This window comes from Lygodium microphyllum, chromosome 4, assembly GCF_053477565.2.
Source record: "Lygodium microphyllum isolate KBCC chromosome 4, Lygodium_microphyllum_v1.1.10, whole genome shotgun sequence".
NCBI classification, from domain to species: domain Eukaryota; kingdom Viridiplantae; phylum Streptophyta; class Polypodiopsida; order Schizaeales; family Lygodiaceae; genus Lygodium; species Lygodium microphyllum.
The window spans coordinates 9,502,383-9,524,627 of record NC_141138.1 but is presented as its reverse complement, the minus strand read 5'-3'; the positions used below and the strand labels follow the sequence as shown (position 1 = coordinate 9,524,627).

At 41.5% G+C, this 22,245-nt stretch overlaps 1 protein-coding gene across 2 annotated transcripts in view; it reads left to right on the top strand.

The window, feature by feature from the left end:
• Positions 1-22,245, top strand: part of CSTF77 (Tetratricopeptide repeat (TPR)-like superfamily protein) — a 196,636-nt gene that overhangs the window by 47,800 nt on the left and 126,591 nt on the right. For both annotated transcript variants that reach the window (XM_087675672.1, XM_087675671.1), the window contains exon 5: positions 3,097-3,197. In XM_087675672.1, coding sequence (XP_087531798.1) covers positions 3,097-3,197 — 101 coding nt within the window. The remainder of the gene's footprint in view (positions 1-3,096; positions 3,198-22,245) is intronic.

Here is a 22,245-nt window from a genome sequence, read left to right as displayed (position 1 = left end):
CGCCTAGAAGAAGAGGTGCCAACTATTGATTTGAAGTAATGTTAATCCACACATGGCATCCAAGATATCTCACCTTGGTCCCACAAGGAATGTTGAGCTAAAACTTCATTAGCTTGACTTAACTCCAAAATGCGGTTAATTAATGAAGAAACAATTTTATTTAAAAAAGAAACGCGATCTTAGAGAGTTATTGTGTCCCATATGTCAAACCCTAATTTGGGTGCCCCAAACTTTCTATAAATAGGCATGTAGTCCACCACTCTTCCTTAATCTCGTTTTTGCACGTTTCAAGAGCCGTATCTTTGTTGCCCACACCCTGTTTGTGGAGGACATCGCGGTCAGAGCTTTCTGTTGCTGTCTGCTACCATCTGGATTCGGATTTCAGCCTTTGTTTCCATGTGTGAGCTATCGCTTACATCTAGGAGCTGTTGCTTGCATCTAGGAGTTGTCACTTGGTACCCTAGAGCTATCAACTATTGTTCGAACTTTGCGTTTGTTGTTGATGTCATTATCCAAAGCTGTTGCCATCAATCAGATATAGTCGTCACCGTAATTGAGAATTTGCATTTGTTGAGTTCCTCCCTCCTCCAGTTGTGGCCTACAGTTTTTGCATAGTTGTTTACTGCCTCCAGCTATTGCCTAGTTATTCTCTCTCCTCAAGTACTTGCGTTTTTGGTCTTTCTCTCTCCTAATTGCTTGTTTGCATTAGATTCAGCCTCTTTGACTGCGTTTGTTGTTGTTTGATACATGGAGGCTGCCTTGTTGTGTTTCGGGATCTGTTCGGAGTATGACACACTCTCCAACTCATAACCTCTGCCTTGATCGTAGAGATACGAGAGTTGGAGGTTCAATATTCACTACATAGTGTGTTTGCTGCATGAGCATTGCATATTCAATAGTCATTCACTTCATTATTCATTGTGTTCAGTGTCTCTTAAGTTACCCTAATCCTAATTGTGTCCTGTGTTATTAGTTTGTGCTTTGTCGTACGATTGGTTTTGTGTTTTCTGCGTTTAGAGCATTTCTTTGTAGGGAACCCAAATGAAGTCATTGTGCGGTCGTTCTTTTGGTTGCGCAGTGTTACATATCCAAAATCTACACGATTTGCGTCAATAAATCAAGGCACTGGATGGTTTGTAAAATATCTCCATGGCTACTACAAAGATTCTAAATTTGCTCTCATCTTGTCTAAATAAGCAGCTTTATCATTTGCGGACTCCACATTGAGGAGCTCCTCAAGCTAAAGAATGGGTTAACTTGATGCTTGTGATACCTACGGAATTGTTTGTTAAGAAACAGCTCATGGCATTTGCTACAACTAGAAATAAGAAGGGAGGTAGATGACAACCTTGTCTCATTGATCTTTGGATACCAAATCTCTTTCCTCTAGCTCAGCCAACAAAGAACCTGGCTATGTGTTGAGAATTAAAGGCCAGTGACTCCCCTAACCCACTTCCATGGAAATCCTGTCCTTGCATGGTACTCCCAATCCATATGATCATTGGCCCTCCGACGAGGTTGAGAACGGTGTAATGAGGTCTTGGTTTTCTAGAAAAAGCAACTCCTCCTCTTCAGTCATCATCATTCTTTAGGTGGACTCCCTGTTGGAGAGAGGAGCCGGTGCTAGTGCCCACGTAGCCAGTGACTCACCGTTGTACGCGACTATCTCGTGTTTGGTATCTGGTTTCCATTTCTCGAGCACATCTGTGAGTTCTCTTCTTTTGTAGTGTTCTTTTGTTTTCTTTCTCTTCCATCTTGTGTTTAGTAGTTTATTGCAGCACTTGTCTATGCTTCCATTGCTACATGACTTTTGACAAAATTTACCCAAACTTAATGTTGGTTGGTTGGCCTCTTGAAATTCTTTGAAATCCCAAATTTCAGCTGCGGACTCTCAAGTATAGGCCCTAAATTCTAAGCACTCTTCCCAAGGTGGCTAGTAGGGTTTAGAAGTAGAAATTCTTCAATTGCATTGTTTTGGGATTGAATTTGGTTGAGATCTCTTGTTGGAAGCTATGAATTGGCTGAGAGAATGGAGAGGAAGCTAGAGAGTGAGAAATTTCATAGTTTTATTGCCAAGATTGGCTGAAATTTAATGTTGCCTTGTTATTGTGAATGCCTGATTGATTGCGGCCCATGTTGTGAATGCTTGATTGATTGCAACCTACCATCAATAGGAGCCCCACATGTAGTTCGCCGCCCTTGTGGGTCCCGAACTTGCTGTCACTTGCTTATAGACAGGAGTGAGAAATTTCAAAGTTTCATTGCCAAAATTGGCTGAAATTTAATGTTGCCTTCTTGTTGTGAATGTGTGCTTGATTGCGGCCCATGTTGTGAATGCGTGATTGACTGCAGCCCACCATCAATAGGAGCCCCACATGTAGTCAGCTACCCTTGTGGGTCCTAAACTTGCTGTCACTTGCCTCCAATGGCCTCCTAATCAGTTGGGGGAAGCTTTTTGGCATTGTCCAATGTCTGGGCTGATCACCAATGGTTGGAAAATTGCAGCAACAGTTCTCTCTCTTCCTTTCCCAACCTTCATAATGCTGGAATGAGGCTCACTAGCCTTGTATAGCCTTTCCCTCACTTGCATGGGAAGGTTTTGCCAGGTGGCAGAATATTGACACTTCACTAAGAAGCACATGCAAACATTATCTCTAACTCTTCATGCCCCAAATTCATGCCCCAAAACATGCACTAGGTTCTAGATGTTTGTCCCTTTGGACAACATAGATCCTTGGAACTATCACATAGACCAAGGCCCTAATCCTAAAGTGATTTGGGTGACCAAAGACAAGTCACAAGACCCACTAGGAAATTATCCATTCTCAAAAGAGGTTAGAACAGTTGGATGTCCACCCAAACGTTTGGCTCGTTTACAAGTGGAGATTTGATAATTATGGTGCAGAATTCTTCGTTTATGTTCTACAATGTCGTGGGTTCTCTCACAAGTAGAGACTTGATAATTATGCTGTAAAATTCATCCTTCGAATATTCTATTTTTCTAAGTGTGTTACTTGTTTATGCTATTTAGTTGCTCCAATTGTCAGCAATGTACCATTTCTAGCATGTTCTGATCTTTACTGATTTGGCTGGTAGGAGATGCTACATACGCTTCATCCGCAAAGTTAATGAGAATCGTGGTGCAGAGGGTCGAGATGAAACAAAGAAAGCCTATGATTTTATGCTGGGTCATATAGGTAGGTGTTATTCCATTAGAATACCTTTTCTAGTTCCGAGCACTTCTGCAGGGTGTTCATATATTTTCTTTTGATATCCAGTTTATTCAGTTTGAAGGTTTACAAAGTAGCATTAATGGCTCCTTGAAAGCAGAACATTTGTTTGGCTATTATGGTTTGAATATTTTATATTATTAATATGGTCAATCAGACTAGAAACTTGGGGGTTGATTCTGTTGATATCGAGAGGCAACTAATGATGTTTTATTTTGAAGCCTTGAGGTTGAGCATTCTTTGGAAATATAGCTAGGTATGGCTTGGTATTTTACAAACTGTTTTAATCATTGTGCATGTACTTGCTGTAAGGTCCTGAGTGAGTTGAGTTTATTCGTTTGACTCCCTCCTTTATTCCATTGTGAATGTACATGCTTAAAGGTCCTGCAAGAGTTGAATTTACTGGTGCAACTCCTTTTATGTCCTGCACAATAGGTAATGAGAATAATGGGTATTCTGAAAATAAGAGTGTTGGACTGGTTGCAACATGTTTGGAGTGTTCTAATTTAAACTGCTACATCTATGAGAAGTAGCAATAGCAATCCTTTTGACAACAAGCGCAAATCCCAAGGAACAACACAAAGCATATATCTCAATAAAAAGATTTGCTCCTTAAGTGGCAGCTTATTATCCCAATTTTGAAAATTCTGTCATTTAACAAGAAAATAAGTATGAAGCCTAATGCTGCTGCCCTATCTATGCAGAATACATAATAGGACAGATAGTGCGTCATGGGAAAAATACCTAATCTTATATCATGAACTCGTAGAAACTTAAAGATAATCACATAGAGATATAAGAACACAGACTTTGGCACTCATAATCAGAGAATGAGAAGTAGAGCAGAAAGAACATGCTGAGAATAGTATAAAAACACAATAAATGATGGCACCAATTGTCAGATCTGCTATGTAACAATGAAAATCCATTATATATAGGTTGTGAGCATAAGAGATAACCCTGAAACGAGAATGATGCACAAATGCCTTAGCAGGCCACGCTGAAAACTGCCTACCATAACCTTAACTTCACGAGGCATCTAAGGGTTGCCTCACACATAGAACTAACATGACCGAGGTAAAACCTGTTGGGAATAAAGGCCCTTGTGCCCTTAAATGTGCTCGGGTGGAACACACCCTTAGCACTTGTACTTACATATATATATATATCTATCTAAAAACCTAAAGTGATACACTCGTCATTGTACCTTAAATCGTACACTCTCTACTCTACTCTCTCTCACTCTCTTTGTCTCTCCGCGCCTAAGGAACACTCGCTGTCTCGATCTGCGTGCTTGACCCGTCACTACAAATTGGTATCAGAGCTAGCAAGAGACAACTCAAGTGTTGCAGGAGTCCCAGATGGACTCGACGAGTAGGAATTGTCACAGTCGAGCAGTCGGTTGAGGCAGGTAGGATCACGGCAGGTCCAACAGGCGACAACAGGTCTAGCGTGGACCAGTGGGCGTGATAGGCAGCAGGGGGGCTCACGGACGGGACCAATGGGCAGCACAAGCGACGTCTGCAGGGAGTAGCGACCAGGTGCGAGTGTGACCATCGGGCAGCAGTCGCGTGACGGGCTCGTGGCGGGTAGGCGCAAGCGACGACAGGTTCCTAGCGGGTAGGCGCAGGCAAGGTCAACGATCTGCACGGGGTCAACGGACCCTGTCACAGCTTTCAAAATCATTTTTTTAAAAAGAAAAAAAAATTCACCTTCTACCCCCCTTTCTTGATGGGGTTTCATGTGCTAGGCACAAAAGGTCAGATTTGTGCAATTGTGGTCCAAAAAAATTTGGGGCTTTTCCCAGATTTGGGGAATGTGATGCATGAAAGTAAATTTGTCTTAGAAATTGCAGGATTTTGTAAAATCTTGCGTTCGACATTTGGGGCTTTTCATGTACATGCACAAATTGGGCTGAGATTTACCCAATTTCTCGACATTGATGCACATTGGACCTTGTGCAATTTGGGGCTTTTGTAATTTGGGCAAAATCTATACAGCATTTGGTCATTTTATGTACATGCAGGTTGAATTCCACACAATTTGGACATCAACACTTGGCAAAATTTGGGGGTTTTGCTGAAATTGCTCTATTTTGGCAAATTTGGCATGTTCTATGCATAACAGACAAAATGCAGATGTGTGGTTGATGCTTTGAGCACAAAAATTTTGGGGCTTTTGACCGTTCGTGTCAAATTTTATGCCCGTGGGTACATGTACAATAGAAATTGCAGCTAAAATTTGGGATTTCTCATGTAATGTGATGCATATGCCCTTGGAATAGCTGTAATCAGTTGTGGAATGCTTTAGCACATGGTTTGGTGCTTCTGAAAATTTAATTATAGATCTGAAATCTGTGCTTCTAAGTGGTCATTTATTGTTGGTTGGTACTTGTTTGTACCTTGGTCATTAGGGTGATAGTTTGGGCCTGCATTTGCTGATTGTTTGGTCACATTTGGGTTGAAAATCATGGCTGGCAGCAGTGACAGCAGTAATCTCATGCACATAAAAGAGCTTGAAGGAGCACATAACTTTGCAGTTTGACAAAAGCATTGCTACAATATCCTATTGCAAAAGAAGCAGGCAAAGCCGATCAAAACATAAGGGGCAAAGCCTGCAGATATGGAACAGGACGATTGGGATGAGTTAAATGAGCTTGCACGCTCAACCATCGAGCTATCGATTTCTGATGCCTTGCTGTTTAACATTGAAGGTTTGGATTCCGCATATGCTATATAGACTCGATTGGAAGAACTGTATGCACAGAAGAGTGCTGCAAGCAAAGTGTATTGGTTGAAAAAGCTTATGGATTTGCGTATGAAAGAGGGTACAACAATGTCTATTCACTTGAGTGAGTTTAACTCCAGTTTCAACCAGCTGGTTGCCTTGAAGTTCATGATTGATGAAGAATTTAAGGCTATTTTCTTGCTTTGCACTCTACCAGAGAGTTGGGATAGATTCAGGACTGCTATGGGCAATTCTAATGTGATTCTTTTGTATGCTGATGTAGAGAGTGCTCTACTCATGGAAGAAATGAATTGGTAGAACAATGCATCCGGTAAGTCTTCTAGTGCTTTGCATACTAGGGGCAAATCACAGCAGAAAGGCAAATATGATAGCAAGGGACGCAGTAAATCACATGGCAAAGATATTGAATGCCATCATTGTGGCAAGAAGGGTCACTTTAAACGTGAGTGCTATAAATGGAAGAAAGAGAAAGAAAAGGGCAAGAAGACAGATGATAGCAAGGAAGAAAAGAAAGACAGTCAGCCTAAGAAGAGTAGTATCAAAATTGAAGAGGTGAATGTAGTCACTCATGAGAGTGATAGTGGGAGTGACATACTCTTTGTCCCTTCACACTTTGGTGCACATGCCTTACTTGCAGATATGGATGATAATGACATGCATACCTGGATTCTCGATTCAGGTGCTTCCTTTCATGTCATCGCTCATCGTGAGTGGTTCTCTGACTATACAGGGGGTCGATATGGTGTTGTCCATCTTGGGGACAACTATGCATGTGACATTGCAGGTATTGACAGTGTGTAGTTGCAGTTTCAGCATGACTCTATCTTCACACTTCAGCATGTACGACATGTACCCCAGCTCAAAAGAAGAGCTTGATTAGCAAAGGGCAGGTAGATGATGATGATTTTCATACTATTTTTGGTGATGGAAAATGGAAGATCTGTAAGGGATCTTGGGTTATTGCCAGAGGTTGTAAGAGTGATACTTTGTATCCACTTCATGTATCTAGTGTGCGTGACCATGTTATTGCCGTAACCGAGCAGCCAAGTGTTTCTTTGTGGCATGGCCAGTTGGGACACATAAGTCAAACATGAATGAAAGTACTTTCTCGTTTGGGTTACTTGCCTTGTCTTCGTTATGCTAATTTTGAGCATTATGATCATTGTATTTATGGTAAATATGCATAGACGTCTCATAAAAGGTTTCTTTCTTTGAAATCTTCTCCTCTAGAGTTAGTACATTCGGATGTATCTCAGATGCCAGGGTTATCTTTAGGGGGAAATAAATATTTTGTCACCATTGTTGATGATGCTACATGGAAGGTATGGGTTTACTCTATTTGTAGCAAGGATGAAGTGCTTGACAAGTTTAAAAAATTCTTGGCATTGGTTGAAAATCAGATAGATAAGACACTTAAGTGTCTTCGCTCTAACAATGGTGGGGAATATGTGTCTAAGGCCTTTTAGGCATTTTGTGATAGCAAAGGGATAAAGGGGGAGCTCATTGCCCCTCATAATCCGCCCCAACATGGAGTTGCAGAGCGTATGAATCGGACCATACAGGATAAGGTCCGTACGATGCTGTCTCATGCTCCATTACCCCGTGGTTTTTGGATAGAGGCTATTATGACAGCTGTACACTTGATGAATCGGTCACCAAACAGGTCTTTGGGGGGGGGGGGGGAGGTTCCTCAAGAAGCGTGGTTGGGCAAGCCACCTTCATATGCTCACTTGAAAGTGTTTGAGTGCGAGGCTTTTGTGCACATTCGTAAAGAAAAACGCAACAAACTTGAGCCAAAGTCCTGTAAATGCATTTTCCTAGGATATAGTGATGAGGGTGAAATGGGGTATAGATTATGGGATCTTGAGAAAAGGAAAGTAGTACACAGCAATGATGTTATCTTTCGCGAAGATCGCATGCATAAACAACCCGAAAAGACTGAGGAGGTCCGTAGGGTTGTATTCTGGGAAGAAATATATTTTGGACAGCAAAATGTGCCCATTGTACAGCAGCAAATATCTGTTGTAAATGAACCTATAAATGCAGAAAATAATGCTAGAAATGATCGGTCAGCTATTGCTCATGATAATGAACCACTACATGTGCAAGAATAGCTAGGACAGCAAGTTGTTAATATTGATTTGCAGGCTGAAGTGTCAGGACAGCAAGCTGGCTCAACAACCAACAAACAATGATCATTGGGTTAGGAGATCATCTAGGGCTACTAGACAACCTGACAGATTTGTTCCTAGTGCAAATAATGTGGCTGAATATGTCATGTTGATAGGCTGTGGTGAACCGTCTTGCTTTAAGGAAGCAATGGACAGACAGGATAGTAAGAAATGGTATAAAGCCATGTTGTTAGAAATGGAATCTCTTGAGAAAAACAGCACTTGGGACTTGATGCAGTTGCCTAAAGGGTAGAAAACACTTCCATGCAAATGGCTTTACAAGATGAAGGTCACTTCTGGTTTCTCACCAAAGTACAAAGCAAGATTGGTTGCAAAGGGGTACAAGTAGGAGCAAGGAATTGACTTTGATGAGATCTTCTCTCCTGTAGTCAAGATGACTACCTTGAGAACCATTTTAGGCTTGGTTGCAACTGAAGACATGGAGCTCATAGAGATGGATGTAAAGACTGCATTCTTACATGGTCATGCGGACTGCAGAAAGTCCACTTCTGGGTATGTGTTTACCTTCATAGGAGGAGTAGTCTCTTGGATCTCTAGGCTACAAAAGTGTGTCACATTGTCTACTACAGAGGTAGAGTATGTGGCTGCCACTGAGGCATGCAAGGAGGCTTTATGGCTTTCACGTCTTGTGGGAGAGCTTGGCATTAGAGAGTTACCTGTTCTCCATTGTGATAGTCAGAGTGCTATCATGCTAGCACGGAGTCCCGTCTTTCACGCAAAGACGAAGCACATACAAGTGAAGTATCACTTCATTAGAGATGTACTTGATAGCAAGAGCATTGAGCTTTTCAAAGTGTATACAGATGATAATCCTGCAGACCTTCTCACAAAGGGTCTTCCAACAGAGCGGTTTGCTCATTGCCCATAGATGATGGGAGTTGGATAGATATATGTATTTCAGCTTTGTACATACCTAGACTTAGTTGATTCTTTTCTCCTCTTAAGGCACATTGCCTTTAGGTGGGACTGTTGGGAATAAAGGCCCTTGTGCCTTTAAATGTGCTCGGGTGTGAACACACCCTTAGCACTTGTACTTACACATATATATCTATCTAAAAACCTAAAGTGGTACACTCATCATTGTACCTAAAATCGTGCACACTTTCTACTCTGCTCTCTCTCACTCTCTTTGTCTCTCCGCGCCTAAGGAACACTTGTTGTCTCGATCTTCGTGCTTGACCCGTCACTACAAAACCGGGCTAAGGGCATAATACATGAAGTGTGACACCACCATGGCTAACACTTGGCACAACCCAGTGGATGGCTGGCACAACCATAACCCAAACCCTTGCATGAGTCATGGTGTCAAATGCCTTATAAAAAAAATTAACATATCTAGTGAAAAAAATTATGTTTTACTCATAGCCTTGCACCATGAGGTAAGCCACAAAGAGAAACGATAAGTAGAGCCCGTTTTATAGGATACTTATAGCCCTCTAAATGGTTGCATAATCTCCTCAAAAGATAGTCACAAAACATAAAGACATATATAGTAAGTATGATGGAAAACAAAGAAATAAAGTCTGATAGTGGTACAAGAGAGTAACTCATGAACTATGAGGCTCATGAGCATAATGAGAGTTAGTGATAGACTACTCCTATGCATGTTGCTCATGTGATACAAGAGGTAAAACATTTATGTCATGAATCTTATCCACTGTAAGGTCCTTGATCTGCACCTGGTTATAAATATTATGCAATGCATCATTAATATCAACCTTGATAACATCAACATCAGAAGACCGATTTTCAGAATGATCAATCTGCTTGACACTCTGCAAACTAGTAACCATGTTCACAAGTCTATGATACTCCAACCTGTATCCCATGAAGCTTTTCTTTCAACATATTCTTCTCTTGAGTCAATGCTTCCATATTTTCAGACACAAATGACAGCTGTAATATTGGATAGGGCCTAGAAATAACCTGTGACATCTTGCTAGCAATTGCAACCTAGTGATCATACATCACACTAGTTAAAGTAGCCCTCATAGCAGCCAAATCCTATTGCTTAAACATAGAATCATCGAAAACAACTTCCATATCACTTAAAAGCTGCTTTTCAACCTTAAGTAAAGGTTGCAATTGAGCATCCAAAAGAATCCTGTCAGCCTTTAGTTTAGCATTCTCTTGAGCCACCAAATCAAGTTCACCTTGGAATTTCTCTTGCATGTGTGCTGTCCATTCCTTGAAAGCAGATGAATATATTTTATACTTAGTCAATACATCACCATATTCATTAGTTTGTCTCCACAAAGCATCCACCTCATTAACATGCAATTCTTTCATCTTTTCCATCTCAATGAGCATAGCATCCCTCTTAGATTTCATGCATGATAATTGTTCCTGCAAGGTTTGAACTACATCCAATTTAATAGCACCACTGGCATGCATATCAACCATGAACTGATGTAAACTTGTCATAAGTGAGCAAGCTTCCTCAAGATTTTGAGAAACATAACTTGTTGGAATAACTTTCCAGTCATAAGGCATACCATGACCTTGCTACATAGAATGAGATTGCTTAGGCATAGATATATTCTCCATTTTGACTTTAGAGAATTTAACCTTATTTTTCACCCCTGTAATAACTACATCCTCATGAACATTACCATTTTTTGCATCATCATTCAACCATTCCCCCAAAGGCATAGCACCACTCAAAGCATTATCATTTAACACATCATGAGAAGAAAAACCCATAAACAATGGATCTACAAGCTTTTTTCCTTGACAATTTTCAACTTCGATTGAAGCATGAGAATGAGACAAATCCTTGTCATAAAAATCTACAAAAATGCCATTTATCAATTTTTGCTCTTTGAATGTACTAATCTTATTCACTTTTGGTGATTTCCAAAGAGATGCATGCAAAGTTAGGCACACCACCTGCAAAAGTGAGCATACAAACTTGCCAACATTGGTCCAATTCTACTCTTTTGCTGTTGCTTCCAAACTGTAGGTACATGCACCTCTTGCATGAGCTTGTGTGTAGTGGGAGCTTACGCTCATCCGCCAAGACCCACGGACCACTTATTGCTTCAAGCGTTTCAAGCAAGCACAAATGGCTCTCTCTCACCTAGCCGACATGCTTTCGATCCTATGGGGGTGTAGTGAGCTTACCTTGATGCCCGAATGAGTAGCCTCCTCCCTCAAGCAAACCGGTAGCTTCGCGATTCGATGCGAGCTCAAGCAATCTCAAGCCTCCACCTCTAAGCTCCATCCTCCATAGCCGTGCGCGAGACAAGAGAATAGAAGAAGAAGAGAGGAGATGATAGAGAGCTTCTTCTCCAAGATCCCTCACCCTCACACACTCACTCCCTCTCACTCTCACACTCCCTCTCTCAAGCATACACAAGCAAGCAAGAAGGAGAGAAGAAGAGAAGAAGAAGAAGAAACCACTTTTGCTACACACCAAAGAATGAGCTTCTTATTTACTTTTTGAGTTTATATACAAGCCCTTAATCCCTTGGGCACCCATCTCTTTTTTTACATGATCGGGCATCTTGCCAAGGTCCTCTTTCCCTACTCCCTTTTAGTTGCCTTATCCCTTCACCTATGGCTGTTTAGACTTTACAATTGGCACAAGAGGGAGCTTGGCACTCTTTTATAAAATGAATTACATTGCACCCTACGCTTTCCTTGCTAGGATGTTTGGAGCACCTTGCTAGAATATTCGGTGCTTTCCCATGTTTTTTCTGAGCTTGCCTTCTCCTCCACTTTTCTCACCTGGGCAGATTGAGCTTCTCTATTCACTTTTTGACTTGGGCTCCCTCTGCTTCTTTTTGGGCTGCATGCTCCGTAACATATCTATAACATTATCATACAAAGTACCAGGCTAATTAGGAACTGAAACATTCTCGGCATACCAAAGAATGCCAAATGTATCTTTAGTAAGAACATCTGTCTTAATGAAGAGAAGGAACCTTTGCATAAACTACTTAATGAAGAATCTCCTTTTGGGGTTAGCCACATTGATTTTTGGCACTAGTAACATTTTCAAACTCCTGTTGCATTACTTCATTGGTACATCTTCAATGGTTAGGTCTATCATTAAGACCAAGAGAGAATACTTGGAATAGAAGAGAAGGTGTGAGTTTCAATTTACCACCAATTTTGCCACTCTCTCTAATCATCAAAAGCTGCTGTTGGGCATGTATATTATTGCCCCAAGAATCCCATGGCAATTCAGCAAAAGAAAGCAAGCCAATCTTCTTAAGCTAGCCCCTGGTATTGGGCTCAGATACATCCATGAATGTAGGGCAATCTATCATCGGTGTGACCATCTCACCGTCATCATCACTAGATATAGTGGAAGAGGCTTTCGGTGTAGAATCCCTTGCTTTGGAAGGAGTTGTGCTAGGAGGGTTGTCGTTCCAATCCTCCTCTTGCTCAGAAACCCCTCGGGTGCTGTCGCCCCCTCTTGACAGGGAGTTTGGGCACCTTCTTTTGCTGTTTTCAACATTGTAGCTTTAGCAACAACTTGCTGAGAATTAGGTAAGAAGAGAGATGAAGAATAGGAAGGAAGATGAAGGTATGGATTCGAAGGATGGAGCTGCTGAACGGATGCTTCAAAGGCAAGCGTCAAGGATTGTGGCTTCTTTGCTATGCCTACCTCTTTTTTCCCTATTCCTACTTTACAGTGAGTGAATTTCTTAGAAAAGAGAGTGTATAACATACTGATTACAACATGAACTCACTATGAGTTTGGCATTGGTCTTGTGTCTCTTCAGTTTAGCCTCATGCAACTGAAATTTGATGACCTCACACATTTGTGGTACTAAAAGAACTGCAGTTGAAGTCAGTTGTCCTTTTCATCCATCATGCACAAGTCCATAGTTAAAGGTTAAAAGTCTTTTCAAAGCACAATCCATGAATGCTATGATGATACTTTTCCAAGTCATGATTACTTGTGGAAAAACTTTGACTATATATCCACCATAAGGAAAATTCCTATGGCCAAGCCTTAGTGTTAAATAATACCTCCACTTCATGAGGTTCCATAATGCTTGCAACAAGACTGTTAATGCTTCCATAATACCCGACACCTCATAGAGCATCGTGAAAGTTTGAGTAGCTTTCCTATGAGGACCAAAAACAATTTGAAGGATAATAACATCAGTAAACATATCACAATGACATGATGGTACTCCATTTAAGAAAATAAGAGTGAGAGAATCATAAACTTCTCTATGAGGCAAGACGCCACTGCTTGCTATATGAAGCAAAACTGCAGAACCAAATTGATTGCAACTGTGGATTTCTTCTGAACTTCTTGAGGTAAATCATCATAATCTGGTTGTATCAACCTCCTTAGTCTAAACCCATTTATTGCTAGCTTGATTATTTCACCTTGCAAAGTAGCCAACACAAAAGTTCCTTGATCCATATCTTTGACAATCTCATATGGACTAGTATACTGTAACTTCAACTTTCTCGAATGCTTTCCAAGCTTTGAATTATAAACCATGACAAGATCTCATCTTCTTCTTAATGTGTCGGCTTACCCATGCTTATTTTCTTGACTTTATCAGTTTAGAACGGAACTCAGCATCCAAACACACTTCATGAACATCATCTTCAAACACTCTAGTTGACTTACTCATAGTGTGTTCATATTTCAGCTCTGCATCAATAATAGCTTGTTGACTTGCTTGATCTAGATCCTCCTTTGTCTCTAATGAAGGCTTTTTCTACTCTTTAAGAGTCTCCATATTAGCTCCCTTACTCCCCTTAGGGTTACCATTGCTTTTTGCCAATCTAATATCTTGTTGTATCAAGTCACTGTCTTGTTGTATGGGGTCCCTGTTTTCTAACAATGGTAAACTTGGTGCTTGCAGTGGTAACCTTATTTTCTGCTGCAATAACCTTGTTTCTTGTTGCGGTAACCCTGTTTTTTGTAGTTGTGTTACGGTCTCTCGCAGCAAGGTTACAATCACCTTCATCAAGATTGTAGCTTCGTGCAACATGAATGACATCTGTTTTGTCCATTTAAGACAAATAAATACTATTGCCAGTACTAAAATATTGCCAACATAAGTACAATGAGATATTGTCAAAGTTTGAGAACTATTTCTCTCATAAAACTGACAAATAACCGTAATATCCATAGAATTCCACACTACTGCTGCTTCAAGCACTGCAATTGTGACTTGCATAAAATCGATTCCAACTACTTGGTGAACCTATGAATCCTTCTATGGCTCATCATAATCAACTTGAATTAACATACAACGCCTAAATCCATTAATTGCAAGTTTAACAATGTCCCCTTTCATTATAGCCACAATGAAAGTAGCTGCAACTGCTGATAGGTAAGCATTTCAATGAAATATGCCAAGGCTGAGAACTCATCATATATAATGACATCCATAATATATCATAGAGAATGAAGATATAGAACCATAACAAAATAAGTAGATTACTGCTCCAGCTGCAATTATTAATAATAATTGCATTGGCTTGAAAAAATGTCAATGATGCTCTAGCATTTTCATCATAATAAATGTATGGCAATGTACCACCCAATTTGGATCTTGAATAAGACATTGCATCCTGAAAGAAATATGTAAGATAATCCACAATAACTTGTATCTGCTGATTTTCAAGTACTTGGAACTGGTAATCATCATGTGGTTGTCGTATTTGCTGTTTTTGAGGTTGTTGTAGCACTTCTAACTGTTTTTCAGCTTGCTGTAGTACATTTTGCTGCTGTAGGAAGTGCAGGAATTCAGCTTGCTGTTGTAGGTACTGCAGAAATTCAGCTTGTTGCTGCATAAGTCAAGATACTTTGCAGGAATTCAGGATTCAGCAGTAGGAATTGCTGAAATTTAGGTTCTTGCAGATCATTCTGAAGCTTTCTTGATACAAAAACTGTAACATACACTTGCTACAAGCATTCACCTCATACAGCATCAGCACTTTCATTGTTAAAAACCAATCAACATGAATAACATCAACCATTCTTGCTGCAGTATGAACTGCATAGATATCCACTGTAGGTACTTGCATACTTCCAGACACTACAACTTCAGTGATAAACTGATCAGAGTCCTCAAAAACTTCAGAAATAGCAGTTTAAATCGAAACATCAACAACTTGATCATTCAATGCATAGAGATACTCAAGAATAACATCTTGACTTAAATCAAGAGAAAATACCGTCTATGCAAATCAACAATTTCATTGTCCTTCTTGTTGAGCTAAAAATGCATTAGCTTTACTTAAACAGCCCCAAAACATGCTTAATTAATGAAGTAACCTTGTTTATTGAAAAGAAATGTGTTCTTAAAGAGTGTCTATGTTCCATAAGTACAAATCCACTTGGCAGGGCCCAAACTTTCTATAAATAGGTATGCTACCCTCCATTCAGATATACATCTCCTTTTTGCAGGTTTTAGGTGTTTTTAGCTTGCTGGCCACATCCTTTCATGGAGGACATTGCAGTCTTAGCTATCTCTTGCTGTCATCTACAGTTTGGTGCCTGTTTCTAGCCTTCCACCCATAGTTTGCAGCTGTTTACAACAGAGCGACTTTTGCTGATCATTCTCCAGCGTCGCCTACTCAGTTTTCTCTCTCCTCTGCCTGCGTTTAGCTGATCTTCTATTCCACAGCCTGCGTTTGCTGTTTTCCTCCCTCTACAGCTTGCGTTTACTGCACTCTCTCTCTAGACTGCCATTTGCTTCAGGTCCAGCCATACACTGGCTGCATTTACTGTTGTTCGACATCCGGAGCCTGCCTTGGTGCCTTGCTGTGATTGGGGATTTGTTCGGAGTACGACACACTCTCTAGCTCATTACCCTTTCCCTGATCCTTGAGATACAAGAGTTCAAGGTTCAATATTCATTCACTGCATAGTGTGTTTACTGCATGAGCATTGTATATTCAACAGTCATATCACTTCATTTATTTTATGTGTTCATTGTCTCTGAGTTACCCTAACCCTAAGTGTGTTCTTTTATCAGTTTGTGCTTTGTTGTACGGTTTTCGTTTGTGTTTCTGTGTTAGGGTATTTCTTTACATGGTATCAGAGCGAGGTTCTTTGAGAGAAATCTAGGCATTGATCTAAAAGCTCTCCGTAGAAGCAAGAACATCAGTAGATTCAAATGACTTCAAACACAACACCAACAGTTCAGTTTCTAGAAACATCTATGCCGAGAACCGAGCGAGCGTGGGAAAATTAGCTTGCTCCACAAAGTTTCGACATGGTGGAAGACACTTCTGACCACAAGGAAGAAACAAAGTTATATAAGTTGTCCGATGAAGAATATCACATGATTATGGCTTACAGACAAAAAAGATTGAGGAGCTCGACGGAAGGATTTCCCTTCAAGAAAATCTACTGAATGAAGGTATATATGATTTTCTCTCTTTAGATTTTACGCGTAAGTCTGACGATGTTGCAGGGCGGTCAAGATCTCCATTAGGTATGGGCCCCCTGTTGAAGTAAGAGATCCAAAGTATATTCCCTTCTTTCATCCTCTTTCGTCTGCTTTGGTGCAAGGTACTTTAGATTCGTCTTTTGTTCCTTCCTCTTTAAGCTATCCTGTTTTGCAATATACTGGTAGAAATCATGAGGAAGAAAGAGTACATTCTATTGACTACGGAAAAGGTTTTCTTGAGGACCAATTCTTATATGTTAACACACGTCATGGGGATTATAAGAAAAAGCGAGGTACTTTTTCTTCTACCATTCATTTTCAGTTTACTTCTCGAAACCAGAATGAATTTGATGTTCCTATTCCTTCATTACATGGTGCATCTTCATCATCGTGTTTTCATTTTCAATCATTAAATGGGAAAAATGAACAAAATGCATCTTCACCTTTCACTCCACAAATTCAAAACCCACCCATCCCACCATCTTCTTCCGTTGCTTCTCCACTTCTATTCACACCATTCACATCCCATTTTAGACGCCTCATGTTACACCGCATATCACATCGGGGGGTTATGGAAACAGAAGCACACCTTTTTGGACCTCATCCTTGCCTCAGTCGAGTGGCATTCCGCCTTCTTCTCACACCTCTTTTAGGATCATTGTAGCGTGGGTGCCCCTCCTAGTCTCCTCCGAGTGCGGATAAGTTGGTGGTACCACAATTTGCCTCCATCACCAAGGCTTTCGTGTCCCAGTGTCTCCACTTACATCGGCACTCATTGGACATTCACAACCCTTTTTTGCCTACCCGCCTCTTCTCCCTCCTCCTCCTTATCAGAACCCTCCACCACCACCACCACCATCTTATTCCACCAATTCATCTTAGCCTACTTTTTCGACAGCTCATGGTTCTATCTTATCTTTCGCCAAGCATGCATTCAATGACAAGACTTGTTTCAATGGGTCAAACTTTACCACTTGGTCAAACTTGATGAGACATATGCTTGACACACAGAATCTATGGGATCTTGTGTAGGGGTTGGAACCCCAACATAGTCTTGCACTTGTTCCATTCGAGATCATCCGATCATGGAAGGCTAGGAATGCCTCCGCTATTGTCGAGCTAATGCAAGGCTTATTGCCCGAGTTTCATTCTTAGCTTCAGCATTTTGACTTAGCATTAGAGCGATGGGCACACTTGATTCATCGCTATGTGGCTCGGAATACGACCCGTCGTATCAATCTTGACTATGAGTTTCAAAATTTCAAAATCTCTAACTAGAAGGACTTGAAAGTCAAGTTTACCGAGTACGGCTTTGCCGAATTCTCCACTACAGGGACTCCCAAGTCCTCTAACGATTAGGTCACACTGTTTCTAAACAAACTTCCCACAAAATAGTTCAATTTTGCGGAAGTTATAGTTTCAAAGCCTACCATGCCTACTTTCTATGAGTTTGAGTGTTAACTGTTGCGTTATGCATGGTGATTCGATCAATTTCATATGAATAATCCCTCATAGGGGACTCTTGTTGCTCATTTTTAGAAGAGGCAGCAAGGGAAGGGCGAACAAAATCAAACTTTCAATCAAAATAAAAAACAAAATCAATCTAGGGAATCACAAGGAAACTTCCAGTCACAACTCAAACGAGGATGGTACCTAAAAAGAATAGGTATTGTCAACATTGTTAAAAGGTTGGCCATTTTGTCGATGAGTGTCGATCAAAGGCAAGAGGCACAACACCAAAACTTAAGTCTCAGAACCGAGTTGCTCAGTCGGGCAACCCCCAGTAGGGGAAGGCAGAGTGATGGCAAGGGGCAGTTTAAAGCTCAAACTCACATTGCCACTGGTCAGCCATCTCAATCGACAACGTTCTCAACTCCAAAGGGCTTGTCTGATTGGTCTGGAACGATCCATATCATCTTCATAGAGACATCAGATGCGATTCTCGTCCATATGTGTGAGTTGTCTCTTGACGAGGTTTCCGCAAAGGTCCACTCGTCATAGCTGAGCACTTCAGCTTCTATTTGGATTGTGAACAATGGAGCTACATATTACATGACTCCTATAGAGGATATCTTTCGTATATCTTTCGTACTCAAGCCCCTACAGTTGGGCGGGTCCATGTAGGAAACAACTCCTCGGTTAAGATTCAGACTTAAGGTTGCGTCAGTTCTGCCACTTATAAGGGTCTGGATCTAGCTTCATTGGACGATGCATATTATGTTTCTCAACTTGGGGTGAACTTGTTATTTGTTGAGCAGCTTTGCTGGTTGGGGCGAGCAGTTTTCTTTACAACGGCCATAGTCGAGGTCCTTGACTCTTAGTTTGGTTTAGTGATTGCTCGTGGCGAGACACAACCTAATGGCCTATTTTTGACCAAGACAACTACTGAGGGCTTCGTGTTTCATAGCTTCCAAGCATTTGCCACATCTCGGGAGCCTACGAACAATGAGCGTGTTTGGCATTTTCGCTTAGGGCATCTTGGTTATGACTCTCTATATGAGTTGTCACGCCATGAGTTGGTTGAGGGCCTTTCCCGCCTGAAGCTAGCTCACGATCTCTGTAAAGCCTGCTAGCTCGGGAAGTAGCACCATATCCCTTTCCCTCAGTAGTCGATACATCGTGTTGAGGCGCCTCTTAGATTGATTCATGTTGATCTTTATGGGCTGACATCCACTGCCACCTTCAACGGCGCGATGTACTTCTTTTTGATAGTGGATGATCATTCGAGATACATGTGGGTGTACTTCCTTAAGCATAAGTCAGATGCTTTCACATATTTTTCTGCTTGGGTGCTGCTGGTTCATAATCAGATTGAACATCATGTTGGTTGCATGAGGAGTGATAGCGGTGGTGAGTTTATCTTCCATGAGTTTTCCAAGTTTCTATTGCAGCATGGCATCTCTCGCTAGCTCATCTCTACCAACTTTCCCTCTTAAAATTGAGTTGTAGAGCATAGGAACCGGACAGTCATGGCAATGACACGCTCTATGGTCTTCGCAGTAGAGCTTCTTGAGCACCTTTGGGTCTAGGCTGTTAACACTGCGGTGTACATCCTCAACCGGTGCTTGACTGCATCTCTTTCTCAGAAGACGCCCGTATGAGGCATTCTTTGGCTCTCCGCTTGTTATTTTTTACTTCAGAGTCTTTGGGTGTTGTGTCTACACACACACACGCGCGCCTGATGATAAGATAGGAAAGCTCACTCCTTGAGTTGATCTCCTTATTTTTGTCGAATATTCCTTTGAAGCGAGAGCCTATTGTTTGTTTGATCCTCGGACAAATATGGTGATTGTTCGGAGAGACGTCGTTTTTGATGAGAGGGATATCGTGCAGTCCTCTTTCGGATTCCGATCCGATTTCTCCTTCTATATCATTGGAGATCGTGCCTACTGAGCCTGGTCTACTTTCCGCTTCTTACATTCTTGCAGTTTTTTAGATCCTAGGCTCCCTTCGCGAGACCTGTTATCTCGCTGGTACCAACAGACCATGTGGGATTCGGGGATCTTACCATCGGATTCCACTTCGGAGGGACCTAGAAGATCTGCGCGTGGCTTGCTGCTCAGACATCATTTGCGTCGTTGTTTACAACTGATTACATAGCGCATTTTGAGCTGGATACATGGCAAGAGGCTCTTCAGCACCCTTGGCAAGAGGCCATGGAGAAGGAGGTAGAGAGTATTGATCGGAATGAGACTTGGTAAATCGTCCGAGCCACAAGAAAATCATTGGGACAAAGTGGATTTTTAGGACCAAGCTAAAAGCTGATGGGACCTTAAATAAGTAGAAGGGTCGCCTTGTAGTGCAAGGGTCTCGACATAAGCATGGCATTGATTGTGAAGAGACCTTTGCCCCTACTGCGTGGTTGTCATCTTTCCGGTTGCTTCTTGAACTAGCCGCTTACTACGGTTGGCCGATACATCAAATGGATGTCAAGAGTGCCTTCCTGAATGGTAATCTCGAGAAGGAAGTATTTGTGGAGTAGCCATTGGGCTTTTCTTCTGGGAACCTGCGGGATAAGATATTCCACTTGCAGAAAGCTCTTTATGGGCTGAAGCAAACGCGGCGGTCTTGGTTCCATAGGATGGATGAGTTTTCATAGATTTACGGATACCATTCTACCCCTTATTACCCGAACTTATATGTTCAATCTGCTATAGAGGGGGTCAACTATATCTTGCTGTACGTTGTTGACTTACTCATCATTGACTTAGATTATGCTGCCTCAGCAGAAATTAAGGCAAAGCTTAGTGCTACCTTTGAGATGACAGACCTTGGTTTGTTATCTTATTTCTTGGGGATGGAGGTAGTTCAATCTGGAGGCTGTATTTTTGTGTCACGGCAGAAGTATGCACTTTGGCTTGTGGAACAGTACACTACGGATCAGACACGGCCAGTGACCATGCCTCTTGATCCTACTGTCCACTTGTCGAAGGATACCCTAGGTCAGCCCTTCGATGCACACACCTATCGGTCTGTTGTAGGGAAACTTCTTTGGTTGATTCATAGTAGGCTAGATTTAGCTTACTCAATTAGCATACTTAGTCAGTATTTCACAGCATCTAGGATGTCACATTGGATTGCATGTCTTTGTGTGTTGTGTTATTTACGGTGTACTTATTGTTATGGCCTGACATATGGTTCTAGTTTATGTTTGTTGGGGTACACTAATTCTGATTGGGTAGGAGATCCTGACTCCTGGTGTTTCCATGGCGGCTACCTCTTTACCTTGGGTACGGCTCCCATTTCCTGGCCTAGCCGTAAACATGAGACTGTGGCGGCTTCCACAACCGAGGCTGAGTATAGGGCTCTCTTTGATGGTACCACTGAGGCTATCTACTTGAGGAGTTTACTGGCGGCACTTCATTTTCCTTGTGACTCTCCCACCGTTGTCTACTGCGACAACCAGAGTGGCATTGCCCTTGCGAGCAATCCGATCATCACACCACGGACGCGGCATGTGGGAATCCTCTTCCACTTTTCCAAAGAGCAGGTTGAGCTAAGCACTATCCGCCTAGAGTTTGTGTCGTCATTAGATAATTTTGCAGACATCTTGACCAAAGTGGTCATCCTTGAATGGGATCGGCTTTGGCAAAGGAAAAATGAGTCACTTGGTGACTATACCAAGAGATTTTGGGAGCTACTTTTGAAGGTCCAACATTTCAAGAAGATCACAGGGAGAGAGTGCTTCCCTCTTGCTTTTTCTTTCAGTTTGAGAGGGGGCGGCTTGTTCTTTTAATAGTGACAGTGATGATGCTTATAGTTTTTAGACATTCATTTATTCTTTTATATTGTATTATGGACATTTGTAACTTCATCCACACTGTCAGGATGATATGATTGTAAAAGGGCGCTTGGGCAAGTGAATGATTTTCCTGGGAGGGCACTGTCCAAGTGGCATTGTTGCATAGCATTTTGCGTGAGCATGACATCTTGCATCTCCCTTTGCATTACCTCATGCATTGGCATTATGTTCATGTAAACATGCATTTGTGCGCATTTATCCCTTTCGGTCTTTTGAAGTGGTTGACTCTCGATCCACCATATTCATGGCATTGCACATGGTAGTCTCCAAGGCAAATTTTCCCTAGCTTGCTTGCTTGCTTTGCTTGTCTTGCTTGCTTCACTTATTTGCTATACTCACACCTTAGTCATTTTTCTTTTTCACCGACACCTAGTAAAGGTAGGGATTATATG